Source organism: Oncorhynchus nerka, linkage group LG12, assembly GCF_034236695.1.
Source record: "Oncorhynchus nerka isolate Pitt River linkage group LG12, Oner_Uvic_2.0, whole genome shotgun sequence".
NCBI lineage: Eukaryota > Metazoa > Chordata > Actinopteri > Salmoniformes > Salmonidae > Oncorhynchus > Oncorhynchus nerka.
Window position 1 is genome coordinate 48,708,893 of NC_088407.1, and position 27,041 is coordinate 48,735,933.

Below are 27,041 nucleotides of genomic sequence, written 5' to 3' on the forward strand. Positions count from 1 at the left end.
AGGCTGGTGAGAGGAGCTATAGGAGGACATGTGGTTTCCATGTTTGATACCATTCCATTAATTCCATTCTAGACATTACAATGAGCCGGACCTCCTATAGCTCCTCCTACCTCTGCTTGAAGCCCACCCAACACCATCCTCTGTGGAACTATTCAACAGTGAGAAGACCAGTCAGTGGGTTAACTAACAAGGTAGGAAACCACAGTGTGCAACTGTGTCTTCAGAAGCTCACACCAAGTAGGCGGGGAACAGCCCCGTTTGCAAGACTCGTGATGCTCCACCCTGAGAGTTGTGTCGGAGACAGCGGCTGAGGAAAGAGACTAGGAGACAGAAACGAGGGATTTAATAATTTCACAGTTTGACTGTAAAATCAGCTAATTTTGTGAGGTTGCATGGAAAAAAGCACCATGGAAATAAACAGCCCAAAAATAATGACAATCATGTTCACTTTATTTTTTTTGTTTTCCATTGAATACATACAAATACATAGACATATATAAACGCACCCACAAACACAGAAAATTATATCTACATTATGCATACAAGATCATTCATTCGGAGATCCTTCTGCAGCCTGTGTCACCAAAATATGCCACAAATACGACGACCAAAGGGTGTAAATCATCTCAAGTGTATGTATTGGAATCCAAGTGACACTAGTCTTTAACGGTGTGAGAACTCAAGGAGGCGTCCTCACAGTGAGGGGGCAACAGTGAGCAGGCACTTGGCATCTCTGGAGAGGAAGTGGCCCACGGGAGTCCTCTGGCCCCAGGTCTGCTGCAGGACCTCGCGGTCCAATTTGTTGAGCCTCTGGGAGCACAGCCGCAGGTCCTGGACCTGTTCTGACAGGCCGTCCAAACTACAGCTGTCCCAGGGGCCGGCTACCTGACAACCTGAGAAAGAGAGATGGAACAAATTAGAGGGACATAGAGAGAGACAGATACAGTCTGAGAACCAATAGACTACTATAGGCCTAATGTACCTTGGAGGTTGAGATGGGTCAAAGGTCTCTGGGCGTCACGGAGGGCGGAGAGGAGGCTGTAGAGTCCTGCTGAGGTCACCGCCGGGTTCCCTGACAGGTCCACAGACACCACGGAGGGACAGACAGGCAGACATCTGGACACACAGAACATACGGATGTCAATACTGGACAGTCACATAAACCAGAGGTACTGTACAGGGCGGACACTTGGAAAAGGCACAGGCAGCTCAACTAAAGGACAAGGGTGACATGAATAGAGAGAAAACACAAAATGCACACACACCTGGCGAGGGTGGCCACGCTGTTGTCCGTCAGTCCATTTCCCCCCAGGCTTAGATGGGTCAGGGAGCAGTCATCCTGTGGAACACACAAAGAACCAATCAGAACCATGCCCTCCGTGACTCAGCAAGGGACCAATCAAATCCCTGATCTCATGGTGTGCCCTTGACCAGGCAATTATAACGATGTATTAGTAGTACGTCTTAGTACCAGACCTGGGTGTGTATTTGATCATTTATTTAAATATGTATTTTATGTGTGAGAATGTTCAAATGTGTCCCGAATCAACTACTTCTATTGGTTAAATGGATGGGAGTGTATTTGAGTGAGTGAATTATTTTTTCAAATACATTCCAATACTTCAAGAGGATTTCCAAAAACGTGTTTTCTGGAAAATAATGCATGATGTGGAAGGTATGTTCCACGACACGTTAGCGGAGTTGCATTATTTTTCAGAGAACGCATAGAGCCCTGAGTTGATTATCCCTTTTATACATACCATGGCTATAATTTAACATATTTGCCGCAAGAAATGTATTCATTTGCCAGTAGAAAATGTGACAACATCCACTGAAGTAGCTAGCAAGTTTACTGGCTAGATAGTTGCAGTAGTTGCCTTGGTAACCAAACCATCATCCTGGGCTTGCTATTATGAAAATCAAATTAAACAATGCCAATGTCTTCAAATTCAACTTTTGCCTTCAAAAGCAGCTCAAAAATAGAACATGTAAGAATGAACTTCATAGCCATTGAATTATACCGCGCAATTGTATGGAAATAATTAAGTAATAAAGGCCTGAGGGGGTGTGGTATATGGACAATATACCACGGCAATGCTGTCAGAGGAAGGCCCAACGCTTGGACACAATCCTTAGCAGTGGTATATTGGCCATATATCACAAACCCCAGAGGTGCCTTATTGCCATTATATACTGTTTACCAATGGAATTAGAGCAGTAAAAATAAGTGTTTTGTCATACCCGTAGTATACGGTCTCATATTCCACAGCTATCAGACATGCAGGGCTCATTATAAACTGGGTGGTTTGAGCCCTGAATGCTGATTGGCTGACAGCCGTGGTATACCACAGGTATGACAAAACTGTCATTTACTTTTATAATAGCAATAACACACCTCAGGGGGGAGTGATATACAGTACATTCGGAAAGTATTCAGACCCCTTGCCCTTTTCCACAGTTTGTTGCGTTACAGCCATATTCTAAAATGGATTAAATAGTTTATTTCCCCATCAATCTACACCCAATACCCTATGACAAAGCAAAAACGTTTTTTTTTTTTAAGAAACTATGCACATTTATTAAAAATCAAAAAACTTTAAACTATTCAGACCCTTTACTCAGTACTTTGTTGAAGCACCTTTGGCAAGGATTACAGCCTCGAGTCTTCTTGGATATGACACTACAAGCTTGCCACACCTGCATTTGGGAAGTTCACCCATTCTTCTCTGCAGATCCTCTCAAGCTCTGTCAGGTTGGAAGGGGAGCGTCTCTGCACTGCTATTTTCAGGTCTCTCCAGAAATGTTTGATCGGGTTCAAGTCCGGGCACTGGCTGGGCCACTCAAGGACATTCAGAGACTTGCCCCGAAGCCACTCCAGCGTGGTCTTGGCTGTATGCTTAGGGTCGTTGTCCTGTTGGAAGGTGAATCTTCACCACAATCTGAGGTCCTGCGCGCTCTGGAGCAGGTTTTCATCAAGGATCTCTATAATTTGCTCCGTTCATCTTTCCTTCTATCCTGACTAGTCTCCCAGTCCCTGCCGCTGAAAAACATCCACCACCACCATGCTTCACTGTAGGGATGGTGCCAGGTTCTCCAGACGTGACGCTTGGCATTCAGGTCAAAGAGTTCAATCTGGTTTCATCCGACCAGAGCATCTAGTTTCTCATGGTCTGAGAGTCCTTTAGGTGCCTTTGGGCTAACTCAAAGTTTGCTGTTGTGCGCCTTTTACTGAGGAGTGGCTTCTTCCATTTAAGAATGATGGAGGCCACTGTGTTCTTGGGGACCTTGAATGCTGCAGAAATGTTTTGGCACCCTTCCACAGATCTGTGCCTCGACATAAATCTTGTCTCGGAGCTCTATGGACAATTCCTTCAACCTCATGGCTTGGTTTTTGCTCTGACATACAGTCAACTGTGGGACTTTATATAGACAAGTGTGTGCATTTCCAAATCGTGTCCAATCAATTGAATTTACCACAGGTGGACTCCAATCAAGTTGTAGAAACATCTCAAGGATGATCAATTTAAACAGGATGCACCTGACCTCAATTTCAAGTCTCAAAGCAAAGGGTCTGAATACTTATGTAAATAAATGTGTTCTTTTTAATAAATGTGCAAATGTCTAAAAATCTGTTATTGCTTTGTCATTATGGGTTATTTCATGTAGATTGTTGAGGAATTTCCATTTAATCTATTTTAGAAATAGGCTGTAACAAAATGTGGAAAAAGTCAAGGGGTCTGAATACTTTCCAAATGCAATATATGGCCAATATACCACGGCTAAGTTCTGTGTCCAGGCACTAACAGCCCTTAGCCGTGGTATATTGGTCATATACCACACCTCCTTGGGCCTTATTGCTTAAATATTCAACTATTTGTCTTTTCAAATAAACAATATCTGAATACTTACTTCAAAATGTACAGTATGTGAAAGTAATTGAGAAATGTAAAATAGTATTTGAACCCTGGTCTGCTTAGTACCAGGCAGTTAGTACTATGTCATCCATTATATCAATGTTGAGTTCTCAGCTTGGCCTCCAGCTTGAAACATTAGTCGACATGAATCCTACTTAACAGGGGGACCATCACCACATTTGTTCCTCTATTGAAGACAATCTTGCCAGAGCTCCCCTTTAAGTCAAATGCTATATACACTTTAAGATACAACCATTGTGTCTTCCTTAACATATCAGAACGTCTCTTGGCCTGAATAGCAAACGGCAACGTTGTGCAGCAGATAAGTGTGAATGACATGCTTCCTTTTCAACCTGTGAAATGTTATTTCCACACGCTTTCAGCTGTGCCTGCCTCAGAACTGTGGTACAGGTAACTGCCAAAATAAAGGAAACACCAACAAAGGGAGTTGGGCCACTACGAGCCGGCCAGAACAGCCTCAATGCACCTTGGCATAGATTCTACAAGAGCCTGGAAGTATATTAAAAGGATGTGACACCCTTCTTCCATGAGAAATACCATCATTAGGTGTTTCATGTTTGAGATGAACATTTTTTTCAGGCTCCACTCCAGAATCTTCCATAAGTGTTCTATAGAACCCGCCAGCTTGTCGTCCTAAAAAAAGTGGAAATTAGTTAGCATTTTTACCTCTCGTTCCGTTGGGCATTCCTAAAGGGGAAATGAATGGGGGAAATAAACAGGGTATAAGGGAGATATGCCAAAAATAAGGTCTGAGGTTAACACAGGCTAAGGATATCTTATACGCTTTGTTCTAGGAGAGCCTTTATGTGCTCAAAATAAGTAAGTTGCTAACGAGTCACTAACCGCCTGAGAAATGGAACTACAACATTAGTCGCAACATTTTCGAATCACTACAGCGACCACGCAAACTAGTCTACGCTACATTACCCCAAAAAGCTAGATGGTTTAGTTAGCTTTCTGCTTACCAGCTCAAACAAAAATTGGAAGTGTCCTTCGCCAGACTGCCAAGAACCTTGCCCTCATCCAGGCCAAGATGGGACACGGTAGTGCTGGGCAATTTTATACTAATTAACTCAGGTACCACACCTGTGTGGAAGCACCTGCATTATATATACTTTATATCCATTATTTACTCAAGTGTTTCCTTTATTTTGGCAGTAACCTGTATGGGTTTACTGGTTAGAGAGAAACAAGAGTTACCAGAAACCTAACCAATTGTTTGGCCAATATCCAATCATAGCATTTTTATCATTTCCCAATTTATTTATTTTAATTGCACAGCAGTTTATTTTCGTGTACCTTCACGAACAAATTTACACCCACTTAAGGCTACTTAGAGAATATGATAGTTTGTGCAGTTCTTTCGCCAAACAATGCTTAATTAATGTCAAGTATTCTAATGATGCAGTTTTTGAATTTGTGTGTGTGTGTGTGTGTGTGTGTGTGTGTGTGTGTGTGTGTGCGCATTTGTGTGTTTGCATGTGCTGTGTACCTGGGACAGGACTGACGTCAGGTGTTCTAAAGCAGGGTGGTCAGCGGGTCCACAGCGGATGGCAGACAGATGGAGGTGTGTGAGACAGTGGAGAGGCAGAGTCTTCAGGACCAGCTCAAAGCCTGTAGAGCCCAGAGCATTATGGGATAGATTCACAGACTTCAGGTGCCCTGTACCTGTAGGATGATGAGATGATACTGATTCTTCTGGAACATTTCAAACTACCTCAAACAGATAGCAATGTGTCCATTTAGAGTTGTCTCCTTCACCATTTATATACATTATATTTAATAATAATAATAATAAAATACAATTTATCCAAAGCGACTTACAGTCATGCATGCATACATTTTATCTATGGGTGGTCCCGGGACTCTGGAGTGGCTAATGCTAATATTTAGAATATCAGTGTGAAAGGGGTATATTAATGAGCCTGTTTACCTGCCAGGGCTCTGGCCAGTAGGAGACGGTGTTGCTGTAGGCAGCGGGCTGTGAGGTTGCAGGCCTGCAGGGAGAGGCTGGCCAGTAGGGGGCACGCTGACAGCAGGCAGGACAGGGCCTGGGACAGACCATCACCCAGCGGGTTCACACTCAGGTCCAATTCCTCCAGACACTAGAGAGAGAGAGAGATGGGAGGGAAGAGACGACCATTTTGTTTAGCTCGCCATCAACACATCCATCCATATGTAGCAAGGCGGACGTGATGGAGCCGCACTACGCCATCCTTTACATAGTCGTCCTGTTCTTATAGTTTAGATATGAATGATCTACACATTGCTGAACAACAATAGTGAACACATACATACCACATTATTGATTCAAACTTTTGGTCAGTCATATACTATTCTTAAAAAACATGACCTCTGTGCAGAATAGAACAATATAAAATGACACAGACCGGTGTACTGTAAACCATCACTGAAGATAGGGTACAGAATCCTGGGCCCCTACACGTCCATATAAAGGGCACAGCACAGCGAGAGTCTTACGGGTGAGTATTATACGTCAGTCCCATAGGGGTGCATATGTTTCTGAAACAACATTCTGGGACACTAAAACATTCAAGGATAACAAAAAAGGCCTTCTAACATTCATAGCTTCACTTGCTTTCCAGCTGAGAGTATTTCACTAGAAAATAAGAAACTATTCTTACAAATTGCACTAAGTAAATACAAACGAACTAAGTAAATACAAAATCAATCCTATTTATATTGAACAAAAACATAAACTAACATGTGAAGTGTTGGTCCCATGTTTCATGAGCTGAAATAAAAGATCCCAGACATTCTCCATATTCACAAAAAGCTTTTCTCTATTTAGTGCACAAATGTGTTCACATCCCTGTTAGTGAGCATTTCTCAATTTCCAAGATAATCCATCCACTAGACAGGTGGCATATAAAGAAGCAGATTAAACAGCACGATCATTACACATGTGCACCTTGTGCTGGGGAAAATAAAAGGCCACTAAAATGTGCTGTTTTGTCAACACAATGTTGAAGGAGCGTGCAATTTGCATGTTGACTGCAGGAATGTCCACCAGAGCTATTGCCAGAGAATTTAATCTAAATTTCTCTACCATAAACTGCCTCAATCTTTGTTTTAGAGAATTTGGCAGTCCATTCATCCGGCCTCACAAACGCAGACCACGTGTGGACACGCTAGGCCAGGACCTCCACATCCGGCTTCTTACCAAACCAGGATCGTCTGAGATCAGCCACCTAGACAGCTGATGAAACTGTGGGTTTGCACAACCGAAGAATGTCTGCACAAACTGTCAGAAACCGTCTCAGGGAAGCTCATCTGCGGGGTCATTGTCCCCACCAGGACATGACTGCAGTTCGGTGTCGTGACAGACTTCAGTGGGCAAATGCTCACCTTCAATGGTCACTGGCACGCTGAAGAAGTGTGCTCTTCACGGATGAATCCCGATTTCAACTGTATCGGGCAGATGGCAGACAGCGTGTATGACGTGGTGTGGGCGAGCGGTTTGCTGATGTCAACGTTGTGTGCCCCATGGTGGTCGGTGGGGTTATGGTATGGGCAGGCATAAGCTACGGACAACGAACACAATTGCATTTGATCGATGGCAATTTGAATGCACAGAAATACCGTGGCGACATCCTGAGGCCCATTGTCGTGCCATTCATCCGCCTCCATCACCTCGTTTCCGCATGATAATGCACGGCCCCACGTCGCAAGTATCTGTACACAATTCCTGGAAGCTGAAAAAGTCCCAGTTCTTCCATGGCCTGCATACGCACCAGACATGTCACCCATTGAGCATATTTGGGATGCTCTGGATCGACGTGTACGACAGCGTTTTCCAGTTCCCGCCAATATCCAGCAACTTCGCACAGCGATTGAAGAGGAGTGGGACAACTTTCCTCAGGTCACAATCAACAGCCTCTATACGTGTCACGCTGCATGAGGCAAATGGTCACACCAGATACGGACTGGTTTTCTGATCCACACCCCTACCTTTTTTTAAAGGTGTCTGTGAGCAACAGAAGCATATTTTCTATTCCCATGTGAAATCCATAGATTAGGGCCTAATGAATTTATTTAAATTGACCGATTTCCTTATATGAACTGTAACTCACTTTATAATCTTTTTAAAAAATTGTTGCATGTTGCGTTTATATTTTTGTTCAGTGTAGTTACCGGGAAAGCAGGTTGAGTCTGCCCTTCCAAGGCGTTCGCCGCCTTCTTAAGCCCCTCCCCCGTGATGTGATTGGCCGACACATCCAGATGGCGAAGCCGGGGCATGGTGACGGCAGCGGCGACCAACTCAGGGAAGAGGTCATCGTGGAGACGGTTGCCAGACAGCTGTAGCTGGGTGAGGCTGGCCTGCAGTTTGAGGGCACGGAGGAGAGGGGAGAGGGAGGAGGGGGGCAGGCTGAGGCCACACACTGACACAGAGGGACTGCCGTCCTGCACCTCACACAGACGAGCCACACGCTGGTTCTCCTCTAGAGACAACACACACACACACACACACACAGAAACACATGGCATGGATTAACAATGCACTTCAGGTATTCAAATACCAGTAATTTAGGGATACATGCTCAAAACTGTGAATTCTGTTATTCACCGATGAACTGGATGTCGATTAAGGGAGCCCCACGCACCTCTCTGATTCAGAGGAGTTGGGTTAAATGCGGAAGACACATTTAGGTTGAATGCATTAAATTGCGCAACGGACTAGGTTCCCCCTTTCCTTCCCTTATTCGCACATTTCCGCGGCAGGAAATTAACCAGAGAGGTATCAGTTGTTCACATACTCACCCACTGCCAGGCTGCGACAGGCCTTCTTGTAGCGCTCAGGAAGAGGGGGGAGGTCCCACGAACACACCTCAGCCAGGACCTGCAGTGGACATAATCATCAGCCTTTTCCTTATTTAGAGATGTTCACTACATAAACAACTGTAAAGATGACACATTTGTGTTTCTAATATTGCAATCCTTCACACCATTTAAAACTGAGGCAGCACTGTTCCAGATGATCAACACAAGTAACAGAATTTGCCATCACAGTCCTACTTATGCGTATTTCAGGGTAAGAGTTTCTTCTACCGGACAGATCTAGGATCAGATTACCATATCCTCACTCTTAGGGATTAAATAAGATCTGATCCAGTGGTTAGAAAGGTCCAATGCAGCAGTTATTATCTCAATATCAAATCATTTCTGGGTAACAATTAGGTACCTCCGTGTGATTGTTTACAATAAAAATGGTCAAAGGGTACAAAAATAGATTCTTAGCAACACAAATGTTGCTAGGAATGTCGGAGTGGGCAGGGGAAAATGTACTGTTATTGGCAGAGAAGCACCAGTGACTCTGTCTATAAAAAAAGTGGTCAGATGAACAGATGCTAAACTACAGGACTGTTCTGCTAGTACAGACTGGAATATGTTCCGGGATTCTTCCGATGGCATTGAGGAGTACACCACATCAGTCACTGGCTTCATCAATAAGTGCATTGAGGACATCGTCTCCACAGTGACTGTACGTACATACCCCAACCAGAAGCCATGGATCACAGGCAACATTCGCACTGAGCTAAAGGGTAGAGCTGCCGCTTTCAAGGAGCGGGACTCTAACCCGGAAGCCTATAAGAAATCCCACTATGCCCTCCGACGAACCATCAAATAGGCAAAGTGTCAATACAGGACTAAGATTGAGTCCTACTACACCGGCTCCGACGCTAGTCGGATGTGGCAGGGCTTGCAAACGATTACAGACTACAAAGGGAAGCACAGCCGAGAGCTGCCCAGTGATACGAACCTACCAGACCAGCTAAATTACTTCTATGCTCGTTTCGATTCAAATAACACTCAAATATGCATGAGAGCATCAGCTGATCCGGACGACTCTGTGATCACGCTCCCCGCAGCCGATATGAGTAAGAGCTTTAAACGGGTCAACATTCACAAGGCTGCAGACCCAGAGGGATTACCAGGACGTGTACTCCGAGCATGCACTGACAAACTGGCAAGTGTCTTCACTGACATTTTCAACCTCTGAGTTGAAATACTCTTGAGTCCGTAATACCAACATGTTTCAAGCAGACTACCAAGAACACCAAGGTAACCTGCCTAAATGACTACCGACCTGTTGTACTCACTTCTGTAGCCATGAAATGCTTTGAAAGGCTGGTCATGGCTCACATCAACACCATTATCCCAGAAACCCTAGACCCACTCCCACAAATACACAGATGAGGCAATCTCTATTGCATCTACACTGCCCTTTCCCACTTGGACAAAAGGAACACCTATGTGAGAATGCTGTTCATTGACAACAGCTCAGCGTTCAACACCACAGTGCCCTCAAAGCTCATCACTAAGCTAAGGACCCTGGGACTAAACACCTCCCTCTGCAACTGTATTCTGGACTTCCTGACTGGCTGCCCCCAGGTGTTAAGGGTAGGTAACAACACATCTGCCACGCTGATCCTCAACATGGGGGCCCCTCAGGGGTGAGGGCGCAGTCCCCTCCTGTACTCCTTGTTCACTCATGACTGCGTGGCCAGGCACAACTCCAACACCATCATTAAGTTTGCCGATGACAACAGTGGTAGGCCTGATCACCGACAACGATGAGACAGCCTATAGGGACGAGGTCAGCGTTCTGGCCGTGTGGTGCCAGGACAACAACCTCTCCCTCAACGTGATCAAGATAAAGGAGATTATGGAGGAGCACGCCCCCATTCTCATCGAAGGGCTGTAGTGAAGCAGGTTGAGAGCTTCAAGTTCCTTGGCATCCACATAACCAACAATCTAACATGTCCAAGCACACCAAGACAGTCATGAAGAGGGCACAACAAAATCTTTTCCTCCTCAGGAGACTGAAAAGATTTGGCAATGGTCCGCAGATCCTCAAAAGGTTCTACAGCTGTACCACCGAGAGCATCCTGACGAGTTGAATCACTGCCTGGTATGGCGACTTCTCTGCCTCTGACCACAAAGCACCACAGAGGGTAATGTGTACGGCCCAGTACATCACCGGGGCCAAGCTTCCTGTCATCCAAGACCTCTATACCAGGCTGTGTCAGAGGAAGGTCCTAAAAATTGTCAATGACTCCAGCCACCTTAGTCAAGACTGTTCTCTCTGCTACCGCACAGCAAACAGTACCGGAGCGCCAAGTCTTGGTCCAAGAGGCTTCTAAACAGCTTCTACCCCCAAGCCATAAGACTCCTTAGCAGCTAATCAAATGGCTATCCAGACTATTTACATTGCCTTGCATTTTCTTAAAACTGCATTGTCGGTTAAGGGCTTGTAAGTAAGCATTTCACTGTAAGGTCCACTACACCTGTTGTATTCAGAGCATGTGACAAGTAAAATTGGATTTGATGTGTAAACTGAGAAGTTTGGAACTCTTTCCTATTGGTCTATTAATTAATTTACTCCATCCTACCAAAACAGGCTGAAATTTCAGGCTGTCTTTTCAAACAGCTCTTACACTAAAAGTGCATTATCATTCTCACACAATTATTCCAACCTCCAGTGTTTTATGTGTATTTCCACACTATCGTAAGTGTTTGTCCTCACCTCTTCATTGGTGTGGAGAACAGCCAGTAGCAGGTCTTGGGGAGAAAGCAGAGCGCCCTCTTTCTGCAGCGAAAGGCGTGGTAGGAGGCCACAGGCCTGGTAGTAGCGCTGGGCCGCCTGTTCACATAGCCACGACACTGTGCATGAGTCTGCCTCGCTGGAATACACAGTGACACACACACACTGTTATGAGCACGCACAAACACACCCCCCCCAGTTACAAAATATTTTCTTCTTCTTGAACTGCACTGTTGGTTAAGGGCTTGTAAGTAAGCATTTCACGGTAAAGTCTACACTTGTTGTATTCGGCGAATGTGACAAATAAAGTTTGATTTGATTTTAGTATAGAAGCTGAATCTCAAGCAAGGCCAAAAGTGTCCCCCAAGTGCGGCAGGTAGCCTAGCGGTTAAGATTGTTGGGCAAGTAACGAAAGGTCACAGATTCGAACCACTGAGCCGACTAGGTGAAAAATCTGCCAGTGCCCTTGAGCAAGGCACTTAACCCCAATTGCTACTGTAAGTCACTCTGGATAAGAGCGTCTGCTAAATGACAAACAATTCAATTTAAATGTACCACTTTAGACATTCACTCTCTTTCACACATACATGCAGGAAGACAAATACACCAACCTATGTGGTACTGGTATCAGAAACACGTTAGCTTGAACCCTGACCCGCATTCTGATTGGTGCAAGCATTGGCGCAGCGACTGTCTGGTTTGGGACCTGAGGTTGAGGCAGAGAAATACAATTTTAGAAACGATAAAAATAGAACTACTAGAACAAAATCCCCATTCAAGTCAATGATCCATGATGGGTGAACCAGTCTAGTAAAATATATTTCTACGTTACAAACCATGAACTACCCATGAACTGAGTCTGCGACATATCTTTGCAAGTCCGTTCACCTCTTTAGGACCTTCATCTCCCTACTGCCATCCCCGACAGTCCAAAACAGAATCCTGCTACAGTAATGATGTGACTTGACTCTGTCTCTCGCGCTGTGCTTGATTGAGCTTGCTTGTTAAAATTGAACCAATAGAAAAGGTCCAAAAGGGGCAAACCCACCCACCTGGCAGACTAAATCAAACGCTCAAGCTATTTGAAAGATTTGAAATAGTATTTGAACCCAGGTCGGATTTTACTTGATCTCTCTGACCTGCTGAGTGCTGTAGCGGGTCTGAGGCGGCGTGGAAGCTTGAGGGTCGTCGTCGTCGTCAGTTACGGTGGGACTCTGTGGCCTGCTGACCTCTCGGCGGCCCAGCATTACCATGCCTGAGAGCTGAGTCATCTTCACCTGCCGCGGCATGCCGCGCAGAGGGAGACCCCTACTGGAGGAGGTCGACACTGCAGGACGAGAGAGAAAAAAAAAAAGGTTGTGATTCCACTGGCTAATACTGCCCCTTATAGTTCATAGATAGTAACATGGATATGCTTGTGCTCCTCTGTTAGCTTCCATATGATTTCTACATTGAAGTACAGTTATGGGGCTGCGTGTGTGTGTGTGTGTGTAATCAGTGCAGCTGTTACACACCTCTGCTAGCCATTTCAGTCGTGGTTGAACGACAGTTCTGACTCCTGGCCCCTGATGACATCATATTCAAGTCCCGCCTTCCATTCTGCTCCTCCCCCACTCTCCTCTTCTTCTTTGGGTGAACATTGCCCATGTCATTCTCCAGCCAATCATCTATCAGATACTCCTCCTCAGGAACAAGCGCTGGCCTGCTATTGGATGACACTGCCGGTGTGCTGCTGAACTGTGGCAGGCTCTGGGAGAGAAGGCGGGTCTTGGCACTGCCTAGGCCGCGAATGGCACTGTGATACTCCTGCCTGCCAAAGACAGAGGGTACCGCAGACTCTCTCGCTTCAGGAACAGAAGAGCTTGTTTCCTGGCTGGGGGGAACTTCCTGTGGAGCTGGGGCTGCTCGGAAACGTCGGCGTGGTCGGACAGGGCGCAGAGGGCTAACCACGCCATCCAAGTCACTGTGGTCGGAGGAGCTGCTGTCATCCTGAGGAAGACAGAGATTATTTGTCAGTAGGAACAGTGTCTCACTTGCAAATCTGCTTCACATCAACTAACTTTATGAACGCTGCTCTTGACTGAGATTCTATGACAGTCGTAAAGTGCTGGGTCATTGAGAATTGGTTTCAAACCTATGACAGACATCTAATTTAAATCAACTAGTACCCCAAAGAGGATGGAGGCCTCTGTCCCTCTGTGTCGTTGTTGGGGCCCAGCTGTGCCATTGGAGTGCCTCGGTTTGGGGATAGGTGGTACTGCGCTCTCCTTGGGGCTCCTGGTTCTGGGCTGGCTGTTGGTGGACGAATGGTGCCCTCCGGTGGGGATCAGAGGCTCTGAGTTCTCAGCATCAAACAGCTGACTGTCCTGCAGAGCAACAAATGGCTTGGGGGGCGCAGGAGCGGTGGGGACTGTGGTACAGAGAGTGTAGAAAAGTTAAGTGCACAGTGGAATAGTTGACGTCCTTACAGCAACAGGAATGTATGTTGTGGGAGACGGCATATTTTCTGGACATTAATTAAGCAGATTTTAGGCCTCACAAACAGTGTGTGTGTAAGATGATGAATTCATATGTACAGAGTATTTTTACACACAACACAAACTAACTGTGACACATTGAATATACAAAATGTACAAACGTCTTATCCACAATATAAATTTTAAAAAACTCTGATATGATAAGAACAAATGTTTGAAGCAGAGCATCAGTATCAAATAAGCATGTTACCCATAATAAAAACGAAAAAGCTATGATAGGAAACAGTGGGTGAGAACAAATCATCTGGAGATAGATTTGCCTGGAAGCTAGCAGATTTAGCCTTACGCAGCAGAGCATCAGGGTAGACTCCTCTGTGGCAAACAGTTCCTCTGGCAATCGTTGAAACCTACTTGGTAACGAGGGCACTCAGCATGTCTGTACTGAGGGAGGCTCTGTACCGGGTTTTGTTTTTGGAAATTCATATGTACGGAGTATATTTACACACAACACAACTAACCGTGACACATTGAATATACAACAGGGTTGGGGTCAATTTCATTTTAATTCTAGTCACTGAGGAACATTTTAAATTTGGTTTACTCTCTGAATTGACTGGAATTTCAATGGAATTGACCCCAGCCCAAACATAAAGGCCTCATAACCACACAGTTTCATTATATAAACCACTCTACACTGTTCTAGCCTTCTTGTATTGCATAGACCTACACCCACCAGAGGAAGTATGTAGGCCTCACCTAACCCTGCTAGGGCCCTCCTCAGCAGCTCCTCTGTGCTGGACAGCTCATGTCTGGCCTCCTGGTCCAGCTCTCTTCTGTACATCCTCTGCCACAGACGCAGGCTGTCCAGGGGTGTCTCACCCTGAGGGGGACACAGACATACATGAGCCACTTGCACAAACACTCACAGGTGCATGCACCCCCCACCCCAAACAAACATGTGCACAGTCCTCCAAAACACACACACATCTTGTCCTGACCTTGGCATTGCGGACAGTGACTGAGGCCCCCCTCTCCACCAGTAATCTGGCCGCTTGGAAGTGTCCACAGTTGAGAGCGTCGTGCAGGGGGGTGACGCCCTCACACAGTGACCCCCCTGGGTCGTTAATGTCAGCCCCCCTTTCTAGCAACAGAGCCACCACGTCTGAGAGAGAGAACAGAGGGAGAGAGAAGCAGATGAGGGTTAAAATGCTGATTAAGTCCAGACCTGCCCACCCTGTCCAGCTTTTTAGAGTACCAGACGCGCGCGGCAAATTGGGGTTTCAACTCACGCACCGAATTTGCCCCCCCCCGCAACGCTCGTGCGTGCTCTGTTTGTGAGTCTGATCGCAATTATAGAATTATACCAAATTAAGTTTATAAAAGGTTGGAGTACTTTCTTGACAGCATCCCATTTACACATATGGTAATAGTCACTAACAAGATGTAATTAGAAAGAACACACAAAGGGCCTTTATTCTTGGGAGTTTAAAAAAATATGTATTAAACAAATAATAACAAAGTTATTTGTTTAGGTACAAAATGTACAAAACGTCTTATCCACTATATAAAAATTTTTTTTTTTTAACTCTGATACGATAAGAAAAAATGTTTGAAGCAGAGCATCAGTATCAAATAAACATGTTACCCATAATAAAAACGAAAAAGCTATGATAGGAAACAGTGGGTGAGAACAAATCATCTGGAGATAGATTTGCCTGGAAGCTAGCAGATTTAGCCTTACGCAGCAGAGCATCAAGGTAGACTTCTCTGTGGCAAACAGTTCCTCTGGCAATCGTTGAAACCTACTTGGTAACGAGGGCACTCAGCATGTCTGTACTGAGGGAGGCTCTGTACCGGGTTTTGTTCTTGGAAACGAGACTGAGTATTCGTTCACAGTCTGAATCGCTGTGGAATATGACCAATATCCCCAGCATCACAGCCGAAAGGTGGGAGTAGACCAGGCTGCCCCCCCCTTCTCATTGTGCCGATTTCTCTCCAGGCCTGATCCGTGCGCATGTTGACCAGACTCCGCTCAAAAGGTTGTTGCCTGATAGAGTAAACTCATCTTCCACCAGATCAACAGAGGCTCCCCTCGGGAATAAGGCAGGGAAAGCGTGCCATGAAAAAGTTGAGGGATGAGAACTTGGTTGTCTGCTTGTGGCAATGTCAACGACTACTGCATGCTGGAGGAGCACATCTCCAAATGGACATTTCATGTAGTCTACTGCAGAAGAAACATCTGCATAGGTCTTCAGATCCAGCTCTCAAAACAGGACCAATCACTAGGGCCAGCTCACAAGTCAATGGCTTTTTAGACACGGTTCCTAATCAACACTAAAAGAAAAATAATTTTGAAAACATAAAAACAAATGATCACATCGACACAGACCGCAAACTGGCTAAACAAAGCTTAAGTAAGCTACCGCAAAGGGAATCTGGCCCCTGTTCAGTAGGCTACCGCAAAAGGAAAATCTGGCCCCTGTTCAGTAGGCTACCACAAAGGGAATCTGGCCCCTGTTCAGTAGGCTACCGCAAAGGGAATCTGGCCCCTGTTCAGTAGGCTACCGCAAAGGGAATCTGGCCGCTGTTCAGTAGGCTACCGCAAAGGGAATCTGGCCGCTGTTCAGTAGGCTACCGCAAAGGGAATCTGACCGCTGTTCAGTAGGCTACCGCAAAGGGAATCTGGCCCCTGTTCAGTAGGCTACCGCAAAGGGAATCTGGCCCCTGTTCAGTAGGCTACCGCAAAGGGAATCTGGCCCCTGTTCAGTAGACTACCGCAAAGGGAATCTGACCGCTGTTCAGTAGGCTACCACAAAGGGAATCTGACCTGTTCAGTAGGCCACCACAAAGGAATCTGGCCCCTGTTCAGTAGGCTGCCACAAAGGGAATCTGGCCCCTGTTCAGTAGGCTACCGCAAAGGGAATCTGGCCCCTGTTCGGTAGGCTACCGCAAAGGGAATCTGGCCGCTGTTCAGTAGGCTACCGCAAAGGGAATCTGGCCGCTGTTCAGTAGGCTACCGCTCTGACCGCTGTTCAAGGCTAGGGAATCTGGCCCCTGTTCAGTAGGCTACCGCAAAGGGAATCTGGCCCCTGTTCAGTAGGCTACCGCAAAGGGAATCTGGCCCCTGTTCAGTAGACTACCGCAAAGGGAATCTGACCGCTGTTCAGTAGGCTACCACAAAGGGAATCTGACCGCTGTTCAGTAGGCCACCACAAAGGGAATCTGGCCCCTGTTCAGTAGGCTGCCACAAAGGGAATCTGGCCCCTGTTCAGTAGGCTGCCACAAAGGGAATCTGGCCCCTGTTCAGTAGGCTGCCACAAAGGGAATCTGGCCCCTGTTCAGTAGGCTGCCACAAAGGGAATCTGACCGCTGTTCAGTAGGCTACCACAAAGGGAATCTGACCGCTGTTCAGTAGGCTACCACAAAGGGAATCTGACCGCTGTTCAGTAGGCTACCACAAAGGGAATCTGACCGCTGTTCAGTAGGCTACCACAAAGGGAATTTGAACGCTGTTCGCTAGAAGAGTCTGCTGTTTCAGCCTATGTAAAGGTGCCTATTGGATTTCTTTGCAACACATAGATCATTTCAGATCTTTGAAATGGGTTAAAATCTCAAATCTAGTGCAAAGGCACATTAGAAGCATTGCCTCCATCTATAGCTAATACTCATTCATTCTTCATGGCGCAGTCTTCTAAACTCCCGACTCCATTTCATGCCAAGATGTTTATATTTATTTTTTATTATACTTTTGTAATGCTTTTTGTGACGTGGATCATAATTACAGTTACAGGCTATCAGGTTGTGTGATCCTCGTAATGTTACGTGGAAAATACAACTACTGGGATGCAGAATTAAATGTATATCACACTCGCACAAACGTCACCAGTTATTTTTTGTATTTGCATTTCATTTCTTTCACTAGCAAATGTGAGTGAACTGCTGGCACTTTAGAGCCCACTGAATGTCCATCTTATGTTCGCTAACGTTAGCTTGAAACAATCAGTGTTGACCTTCCCACAACACACGGAGTCGAAAAGGGATTTGGCCATGTGTTTACGTACAGCTGACAGTCGGCAAACTCAGCATCACAACAAACAGGGGGCAGCTACGTCGAATAATGATGTATTAATCTCCATGTCCGTTGACAAAACCCCTTACATGTCTGTGTGTTGCAGCTAGAGAATCGGGATGTTAGATTTACTCAGGTGATTTATTTTTTATAAAAACGTAAAAATAAAATTTCAAAAAACGTGCAATTTTTTTTTTTTTTTAAGAGGGGCCCTAATTATTTCTAGATACTTTTAACTGTTACCTGTGTGTCCGTGGTTGCTGGCCTCGTGGAGAGGAGTCCAGCCACAGTAGTCCCTGGGGTTGACAGGATGACCCTGAGACACAGACATACTGGCTGAATACTACCACAGACAGTACCATGGCCACAAAGTAGTAGGAGTATAAACCCAGTTCCACTCACCTGCTCCACCAGGTACTGGACCTGCTTCAGGTTCCCATCTATACAGGCTCTGTGGAGAGACGTCTCCCCTTTCTCATTCCTCTTGTTCCACTGAAATCCAGGCAGACAGACATGAGTCTCTGCTTCTTTCAGTAATTTGAATGCAGACTGCTTTTACAAAAGTTTTTTTATTTTTTTATATCCCAGACAAATCAAAAACAAAGCAATCATTGACAAATCTGGCACTTACCCGAGCCGGCTTTCTCTTGCCGCTACAGACCATCTTGTCATCGTCCTCTACGGAGGGATAAGAGAAAGACACTCAGACAATTAGCCAGACTAAAATAATCTGTCAAAGCAGTGTCCATTTTCATTGCTTTATTCAGCAACATCCTGTATGCTAAACTAAATGACTGGAAGGCTCAAACTGAGGTAAAAAAAAATAAAAATAAAGTGTTTATTCTGTCATATGACAGATGCCCGCAGAGGACAAACATCACGGTGGAGACCGTAGTCTCACTCACCAGAGTCTGAGAACTGGATATCGCTGTCCTCCATGGGTTCACTGTTCTCCATCTCCTCTTCGTCCTCCTCTCCCTCGCTCCCCCCCTCAGGACTCCAGCCCTCGGTGGCACACAGCTCCTCTAGCCTGGCCTGCGTGTCATCAGTCTGCGACGAGCCCCCGCGGCTCTGGGCAGCCAGCCACGTCTTCAGCACTCGCCTCTGGTGAAGAGAGCGACAGAAGGAAGGAGAAAGAGACCAAGAAAGATAGAAATAAATGAAATGAAGACGGAAAAGAAAAACGTGTAAATAACTTATTTGAAATATTTTATCCATACAGGCCGAGTGCTTTTCATTTAACCGAGAGAAAAAGAAGAAAAAAACAATGAGCATATTTCTACGGTGAGCCCAGTCAGAGTGGGCCACTGCAACCTACAGTACCTGTAGTTTGGGTTGGCCAGCCCTCTGTGCACAGCGCAGGGCAGTGTCGTAGCTACAGTCCACATCCTCCACGGTCCTCCCCTTCTCCTCCTGGGCTGCTGCGATGTTCAGCCACGTGTTACACTCCTGACACACACACAAAATGACACGAGCATGGATTAAAAGAAGCACAGCCAATGCTAAGATAGTATGCACCAAAAGAAACTTTCCTATATGACAAGCCCAGACTAAGAAATCCAGCCCCCATTCTGTCCAGCCCCAGGCCTGAGTCCCAGGCACACCCAGGCAGGTCGTACCTCTTTGGGGTTGCCCTGTCTGAGGGCCAGCTCCTGTCTGTAATGTTCCACAGCCTTGTCATGCTGCCTGATGTCTGTGTAGGTGGCCGCCAGGGACACGTGAATGACAGCCAGCTCCCGAGCAGGCTTCCCCAACGCCTCTGCACTGGATAGCTACCGAACAGCGGCGACAGACAAGTGTCATGTCATTGGATAGGTCAAGGTTACACAATAAATACATGGATTGTTCATGCAGCTCACGACACACAAGACTGACAGGTATAGATGGGGCGGGAAGTGGGGATAGGGAACGTTTGGATGGACGTGTACTCATCCAGGCAAGTGATTTCAATAGTTAAACTTTAATAAACAGGAAGTGAAAATGGACACCGGAAGTGGTGACTGTGTGGGGCTAAGTGAGTGTGATGTTTTCACCTGCGTACGGTAGGCGTCCAGGGCTTTGCGGTAGCATCCCACTTTACAATAGAGGTCCCCCAGCTGCTCCGCCAGTCCCACAGCCTCCTGGGAACGCCCCTCATCACCCAGCTCCCCTGCTGCTTCCTCCAGCTGACTGCCCCGAATCGCTACGGCAACCACACACACAGAGAGAGTTCAATGTTGCTCCAAGAGTAAGAAAAAACATTGAATCTATGAAAATGACATTTTCCCCCAGACACAGAAAGCCCAGTCCAGGTTGACACATGTGGCCCAGCTCCACTCTCTCCATCTGTGTGGTTTTAAGAGAAACAAACAAGCCTCTCTCTCTCTCTCACCTTGTTTGAAGGCCTTCTTCACAGCCTCCCTGTCCACATCCTGCTGGGAGCCTAGAGAGAAGGCCTTCTTCAGGGAACGCCTGGCCGCCACAAAGTCCCCCAAGGACAGCTGCACCTACACACACACACAACGTACATAGAGACACATGTAACAGAGGTGATTGAGTGACCACCCTCTCATGATCACTTGAGAAACCCTGCTCAAGATCTGAAGAGTTGCATTGCGAGTCAATACCCAGGCTTTTAATGGGCAGGTGGAGACCCAGGTTCGAACCCTGTCGCATGCTCGAATGCACAGCCAAATGCAAACACACACACTAGCTTATACTGTTAATGGGAAGTCAGTTATAACATACAACTGTAATGCTTTATAACTGACTGAATTAGTGTGTTAATTTAAAATGAAAAATCGAACGCCATGAGAATTCCCACTCCTTACCTTGCCGATGGAGTGGAAGCACTCGCTCTCGCTGAACTTGTCTTTGATCTTGCGGGCACACTCCTTGGCCTGCTCGAGACTGCGCAGGGCATTGGAGTGGTGCCCGTTGCGGAAGTAGATGTTGCCCAGGTTTAAGTTGGCACGGTACAAATCCTCCAGGAGCTGGTTCTTCCTATACAGACAAGGCAGAGGGACACCAACTCACTTAATGGTAAGATATTAGGAAAGGTATTATCTACTGTACAAGGATAGCATGGCTTGAACCTTAAACTTTTAACAAGGACCTAGAGTATTAGACCTAGGTGTATATTTACAGAGTGTGGCATTGTATTGTGCTGCACTTCATGTTCGGTCTGCTATTAAATGTGTGGCATTGCAGGTGTATCTGTAGTCTAGCCGATGCCATTGAACAGCACACGTTGGTGTCATGGTGTGCTAACTGTATTACCATTGGCAGACCAGGGCCCGCATCCACAAAGCGGTAGGAATGCTGATCTAGGATCAGAATCCCACCTGTTCATATAATCTTATCAATTATGATGTGAAAGGCCGTGGATACGGGCCCAAGTTGAGGTGAGCTCTTACTCTGCAATGTAGACGCTGAGGCGGATGTATTCACTGCATTGCTTGGGCTCCCCCAGGTGGTCACACACCAGCCCAAGGTTGAGGTACAGGCGAGCCCTCATCTCACTCAGCTCCAGAGCAGCCACGGATCCTGAGGGGGAGAGGAGATGAAGCGTTGTACAGGAGGAAGAGAAAGACGGAAAACCCTTTAGCTTACCTCATGAATAGGCCCAGGGGTTTATCCTGATCAGATCAAGTGTTCAAGAAAAACTCTGGGCCCCAAATATGCCCAAAAATGTGTATTTTCTGTTCACACATGTATTTGCCTCACTTGGATTCATATATAAAAGCCATCCCACAAACACACAGTACCAGTCAAGTTTGGACACGCCTACTCATTCAAGGGTTTTTCTTTCTTTCTTTCTTTTTACTATTTTCTACATTGTAGAATAATAGTGAAGACATCAAAACTATGAAATAACACATATGGAATCATGTAGCAACCAATAAAGTGTTAAACAAATCCAAATATATTTTAGATTTGAGATTCTTCAAAGTAGCCACCATTTGCCTTGATGACAGCTTTGCACACTCTTGGCATTCTCTCAACCATAATGATGAGGTAATAACCTGGAATGCATTTCAATGAACAGGTGTGCCTTGTTAAAAGTTCATTTATTTCCTTCTTAATGTGTATGAGCCAATCAGTTGTGTTGTGACAAGGTAGGGGTGGTATACAGAAGATAGCCCTATTTGGTAAAAGACCAAGTCCATATTATGGCAAGAACAGCTCAAATAAGCAAAGAGAAACAATAGTCCATCATTACTTTACGAACATCAAGCATTATGATGAAACTGATCCTGATGAGGACCGCCAAAGGAAAGTAAGACCCAGAGTTACCTCTGCTGCAGAGGATATGTTCATTAGAGTTACCAGCCTCTGATTCCAGCCCAAATAAATGCTTCACCGAGTTCAAATAACAGACACATCTCAACATCAACTGTTCAAAGGAGACTGCGTGAATCAAGCCTTCATGGTCGAATTGCTGCAAAGAAACTACTACTAAAAGGACACCAATAATAAAAAGAGACTTGCTTGGGCCAAGAAACACAAGCAATGGACATTAGACCGGTGGAAATATGTCCTTTGGTCTGATGTGTCCAAATTTGAGATTTTTGGTTCCAACCGCCGTGTCTTTGTGAGACGCAGAGTAGGTGAACGAATGATCTCCACATGTGTGGTTCCCACTGTGAAGCATGGAGGTGGTGGTGTAATGGTGCTTTGCTGGTGACCGTGTGTGATTTATTTAGAATTCAAGACACACTTAACCAGCATGGCTAACACAGCAGTCTGCAGCAATACTCGATCCCATCTGGTTTGCGCCTAGCATTTGTTTTTCAAAAGGACAATGACCCAAAACACACCTCTAGGCTGTGTGATGGCTATTTGACCAAGAAGGAAAGTGATTGAGTGCTGCATCAGATGACCTGGCCTCCACAATCACCCGACCTCAACCCATTTGAGATGATTTGGACCGCAGTGTGAAGGAAAAGCAGCCAACAAGTGCTCAGAATATGTGGGAACTCCTTCAAGACTGTTGGAAAAGTATTACTCATGAAGCTGGTTGAGAGAATGCCAAGAGCGTGCAAAGCTGTCATCAAGGCAAAGAGCGGCTACTTCGAAGAATCTCAAATATATTTAGATTTGTTTAACACTTGGTGACTACATGATTCCATGTGTTATTTTATCATTTTGATGTCTTCAATATTCTTCTACAAATAATAGAATAATTTTTTAAAAAGTGAGGCCCGGCAAAATGTCCCCAATTCACCGAATTTTTGTTGGTTTGCTGTTCTTGTGGTACTCACAAGTATAGTAAAACGTGTACACACCTTCCAGTTCTTTATCCACAATAGCCATGCTCTTCCTAAAGGCATCTTCCGCCTGCTTCAAGCTGTCCCTCGATTGGTCAGACTCGTAGCGGAAGAGGAAGGTTCTTCCAATGGTGGCCAGTGCCCTTTGTTCCTCTGCATGATCATTGACGGAGCGAGCCAGATCAAGATGACACCGCTGGTGCTGAATCCAAACACACACACTTAATTAATATACTCTGCTTGTGTACGATTGGCAACAAGTGAAATGGTGGGGATACTCTTGTAATAAACTTTTGGTTAGTACAGAATCTGATTGTATTAAACATTTCGCCTGTTCTTGTTGTGCCTTTCAGGCTGCATAGTTAGTTAGTCACAAAAAAGTATCCAAAATGTGTAGCACAAGCCCAATCTGAAGTTCCAGTCCTGCAGACAGTTGGCATCCCAAGTAATATGCCCATCTGAAACAAAAGCAGGTAGAGGATCAGAGAGTAAAGCTTGAGCTGTTCACTGACCTTCAAAGCCGCCTCAAAGTTCCCCATCTCCGCATAACACTCCCCAATCTTACGATTGGCCACTGCACGTCCAATGACGTCATGCATTGCCGTGGAAATTTGCAATTCCTGCCGATGTTCCTCAATGGCAGCTCCGTAATCGCCTGATAGGAAACAGAAATGTGCAGAATAGTAGAGATGAATCAAGATAAAATATGATGATTAAATGATTCCTCATGAAACCCTGACAAAAACAAAACAAAAAAAGAACATGACTTGGGGGATTTTCACGAAATGTAATGCATAGAATAGTCCTTTGGAGGAAGGATTGTTGAATGTCAAATATGATTGAGAAATAATTACTCAAAATTGCTAAATGTATGATATTTTGGCCTTGCCCGGGCCTTCTTTAAGACTCAATGTTTCATCTGTAGATGTTACAAAACAAAAATTGGGGTCATATGAAGCTTAACGCTTGCTCTGTAATAGGAGTAGTATTTTGATTTGAATCAAATAAACATTCATTTTTCAACATTGAAAAATATAAACATGAATATTGAAATCCCAAATCTTAGATTTGGCAAATGTTTCAATATATTGTTGAACATAATACTCTATTGCATATCAAAGTTGCAGAGTTGGATCACCAACAGAGGGTGGCCATTTTCACTCCATTTTCACATTCACTCTGTTGGTAATGCTGACAAATTGGATCATAACTCTAAAAGTAGCAGAGACCCCAATCTGGAACTTTGATATTCCCTTAAGAGTATATTATATTCAATAATATATACAAACATTAAAGTCTAAAATGTTCTATTTTCAATATTCATGTTTATATTTGTCAATATTAATATAAAAAGGTTATTGAAGTCAAAATACTATCATATTACAGAGCAAGCGGTACATCTTCATATGAAACCAATATTTGCTTCGTACCACCTAAAGATTAAACCCTATGGAGTCTTAAAGTAGGCTTGGGAAAAGGCCAAAATGTCATAAATATGCCAACTTTCCTAAAAGCATAACTGAGAAATCATTTTAATACAAACATATGTCAACAATCCTTCCTACAAAAGGACTATTCTATGGATTTGTGAAAAAACCAAAACTTATGGTCTTTTTATGTCCGAGTTTCTTAAAGAACAGATATGACTAAATTGACACTTTCTCTATGCAATACAGTACAAAGATGACCACATTACCATTTCGTGACAGCACCTCTCCCAGTTGATTGCACAGACTGGCCTCTTCGCTCAGATTATTATTGCTCTGAGCTTTACTCTTCGCTTTCTGTAGTTCTGTGGGTAAAAATATGAAAATGCATTGTGTGTAATATATACAAACACACACACGACAATTGCCTGAATGCCTTGGTATGAGAGTATGTTTGGTCAACAATAGTCTCGCGTTGCCATACCTTCAACATCACGTCGACAACAACCAGGCAATCATGATATATATATATATATATATATATATATATAAAAATATAAAACGTTCTGGCAAGTTTAGCTAACAGCCAATGCAGTTTTTGGCAACTAGCTAACTAGTCTCATCATTACATGATCGGAGTAAAGGTGAGCAACTTACGTTTTACCTCCCGGGCAGTGTTCATCTTGTCCCGTTTGAAAGCGTACGTTAGGCAGAACTGACAAAATAAAACGAAGATCTGCAAGATAGCTAGCTATCATTGACAGAGTAAGGTACTAACGTTACACGGCTGGCTTGCTAGCTAAATTAGCTGGCTAACTAGGAGTGATTGTGAAGACACTAACATCAGCTACCGTTTTTGTTGTTCTGTCTGCTGTTAGACTTTACTGACTACCTCATTATACGACTTTCTACACTCACATTTTTCTTGATCATGATCCATAATTCCTATATAATCTGATTATGAACGTTTATCTGTTTTTGTAGCTAAAATCATTTGTTGTCGTCTCAATACCTTTCCATAAAGTCCCGCCAATGTTTATTCTTCTTCGGGATTGGGTTGGCAGATCACATCCAACGTTTAAGGTGCATACACCGCCACCTACTGTAAGGAGTGTGAGGCCAGTCACGGCCTACCGACATTAAATTCTCTTCATTATTCCTGTTCCTCTAAGAAAGTGAAACAGAGCCCTAGACACCACTTCCCTCCCCAAACTACACCACCCAAACCCGTCCAGCCTCTCTAACTCTTTCACCCAATCTCACCCTATCTACATCATACAGTTCACGAAATATCAACACACTTGCACCGTTTCCTCCACTAAACACTAATAATCGTAGACTTGTTTCATGTCTCCCTATCATCCATAACGTGGCATTCAAACCTGTGAGCACAAACCGTAGTCTACTCCACACAACTTCCTCTCTCCTACATCCCATACTCCCCACCTCTTCCTTTACTGACCGGTGCAGAGGATAAAATTGCCTCCCCTTACTTCTAGCATCCTACTCCCTTTGCCAAAGATCGAGCCCATTTGCCCGGATCAAGAACTTGACTTCCCTGCAGCCCAGCGGGACCTTAATATCTACTCCCTCTCTACTCACAGCACTCTTAGCCACAGCATTGTCTTTCTCATTATCCTCCACACCCACATTGGTCCAGCGAAAGCTTACCACCACTCCCATTCTCTCAAATCCCATACACAGCACCATCATATCCTATCCGACCTGCCCGTCTTCACACTACTCAACACTGCATCAGAATCAGAACAGATCACCACTCTGAGTGGTTTCACCTCCTCCACCCATCTCATACCTAGAATCATGGCCTTCAACTTGTCCGCATACTCTGACACATAATCAGTTAACTGCTTACATACTCTAACATTGAACTCTGGGATATTCACCCCTGCCCCCCACTCTACTGTACCACTGACTGGATCCTCTGAACCATCTGTATACAGTTGAAGTCGGAAGTTTACATACACTTAGGTTGGAGTCATTAAAACTAGTTTTTCAACCACAATTGTTTACAGACAGATTATTTCACTTATAATTCACTGTATCACAATTCCAGTGGGTCAGAAGTTTACATACACTAAGTTGACTGTGCCTTTAAACAGTTTGGAAAATTCCAGAAAATGATGTCATGGCTTTAGAAGCTTCTGATAGGCTAATTCAAATCAAATCAAATGTTATTGGTCACATACACATAGTTAGCAGATGTTAACGGGAGTGTAGCGAAATGCTTGTGCTTCTAGTTCCGACCATGCAGTAATATCTAACAAGTAATCTAACAATTTCACAACAACTACCTTAT

At 44.9% G+C, this 27,041-nt stretch overlaps 1 protein-coding gene across 2 annotated transcripts; it reads right to left on the reverse strand.

Annotated features, from left to right (window-relative positions):
* Positions 1 to 429: 429 nt before the first annotated feature.
* On the reverse strand, positions 430 to 25,781 carry tonsl (tonsoku-like, DNA repair protein). 2 transcript variants are annotated; one of them, XM_029675016.2, is made up of 28 exons: positions 25,382 to 25,781; positions 24,994 to 25,089; positions 23,810 to 23,952; positions 23,316 to 23,499; positions 21,444 to 21,573; positions 20,859 to 21,030; positions 20,420 to 20,534; positions 20,082 to 20,230; positions 19,668 to 19,820; positions 19,372 to 19,497; positions 18,954 to 19,152; positions 18,680 to 18,726; positions 18,451 to 18,540; positions 18,292 to 18,364; positions 14,978 to 15,141; positions 14,736 to 14,859; positions 13,671 to 13,912; positions 13,017 to 13,491; positions 12,642 to 12,829; positions 12,114 to 12,208; positions 11,485 to 11,641; positions 8,718 to 8,796; positions 8,091 to 8,398; positions 5,869 to 6,040; positions 5,428 to 5,549; positions 1,266 to 1,339; positions 983 to 1,116; positions 430 to 893 (listed from the first exon to the last, which is right to left on the reverse strand). In XM_029675016.2, exons 1-28 carry the CDS (start codon positions 25,404 to 25,406, stop codon positions 694 to 696), a joined length of 4,236 nt encoding a protein of 1,411 aa, XP_029530876.1. In that variant the 5' UTR covers positions 25,407 to 25,781; the 3' UTR covers positions 430 to 693. The 2 variants fall into 2 exon arrangements, with proteins under 2 accessions (XP_029530876.1, XP_029530875.1); XM_029675015.2 differs by having other exon boundaries at positions 5,428 to 5,603.
* Positions 25,782 to 27,041: the final 1,260 nt, after the last annotated feature.

What these genes read in the sequence shown, in the direction of transcription:
- tonsl (XM_029675015.2), bottom strand. Translation starts at nt 25,406, where the DNA reads ATGAACACTGCCCGGGAGGTAAAAC. An exon ending in GACAGGGCAACCCCAAAGAG is followed by an intron (nt 19,498 to 19,667) that starts GTACGACCTGCC and finishes TGTGTGTGTCAG; the next exon opens with GAGTGTAACACGTGGCTGAA. An exon ending in TCACTGTCCGCAATGCCAAG is followed by an intron (nt 14,860 to 14,977) that starts GTCAGGACAAGA and finishes TGTCCCCCTCAG; the next exon opens with GGTGAGACACCCCTGGACAG.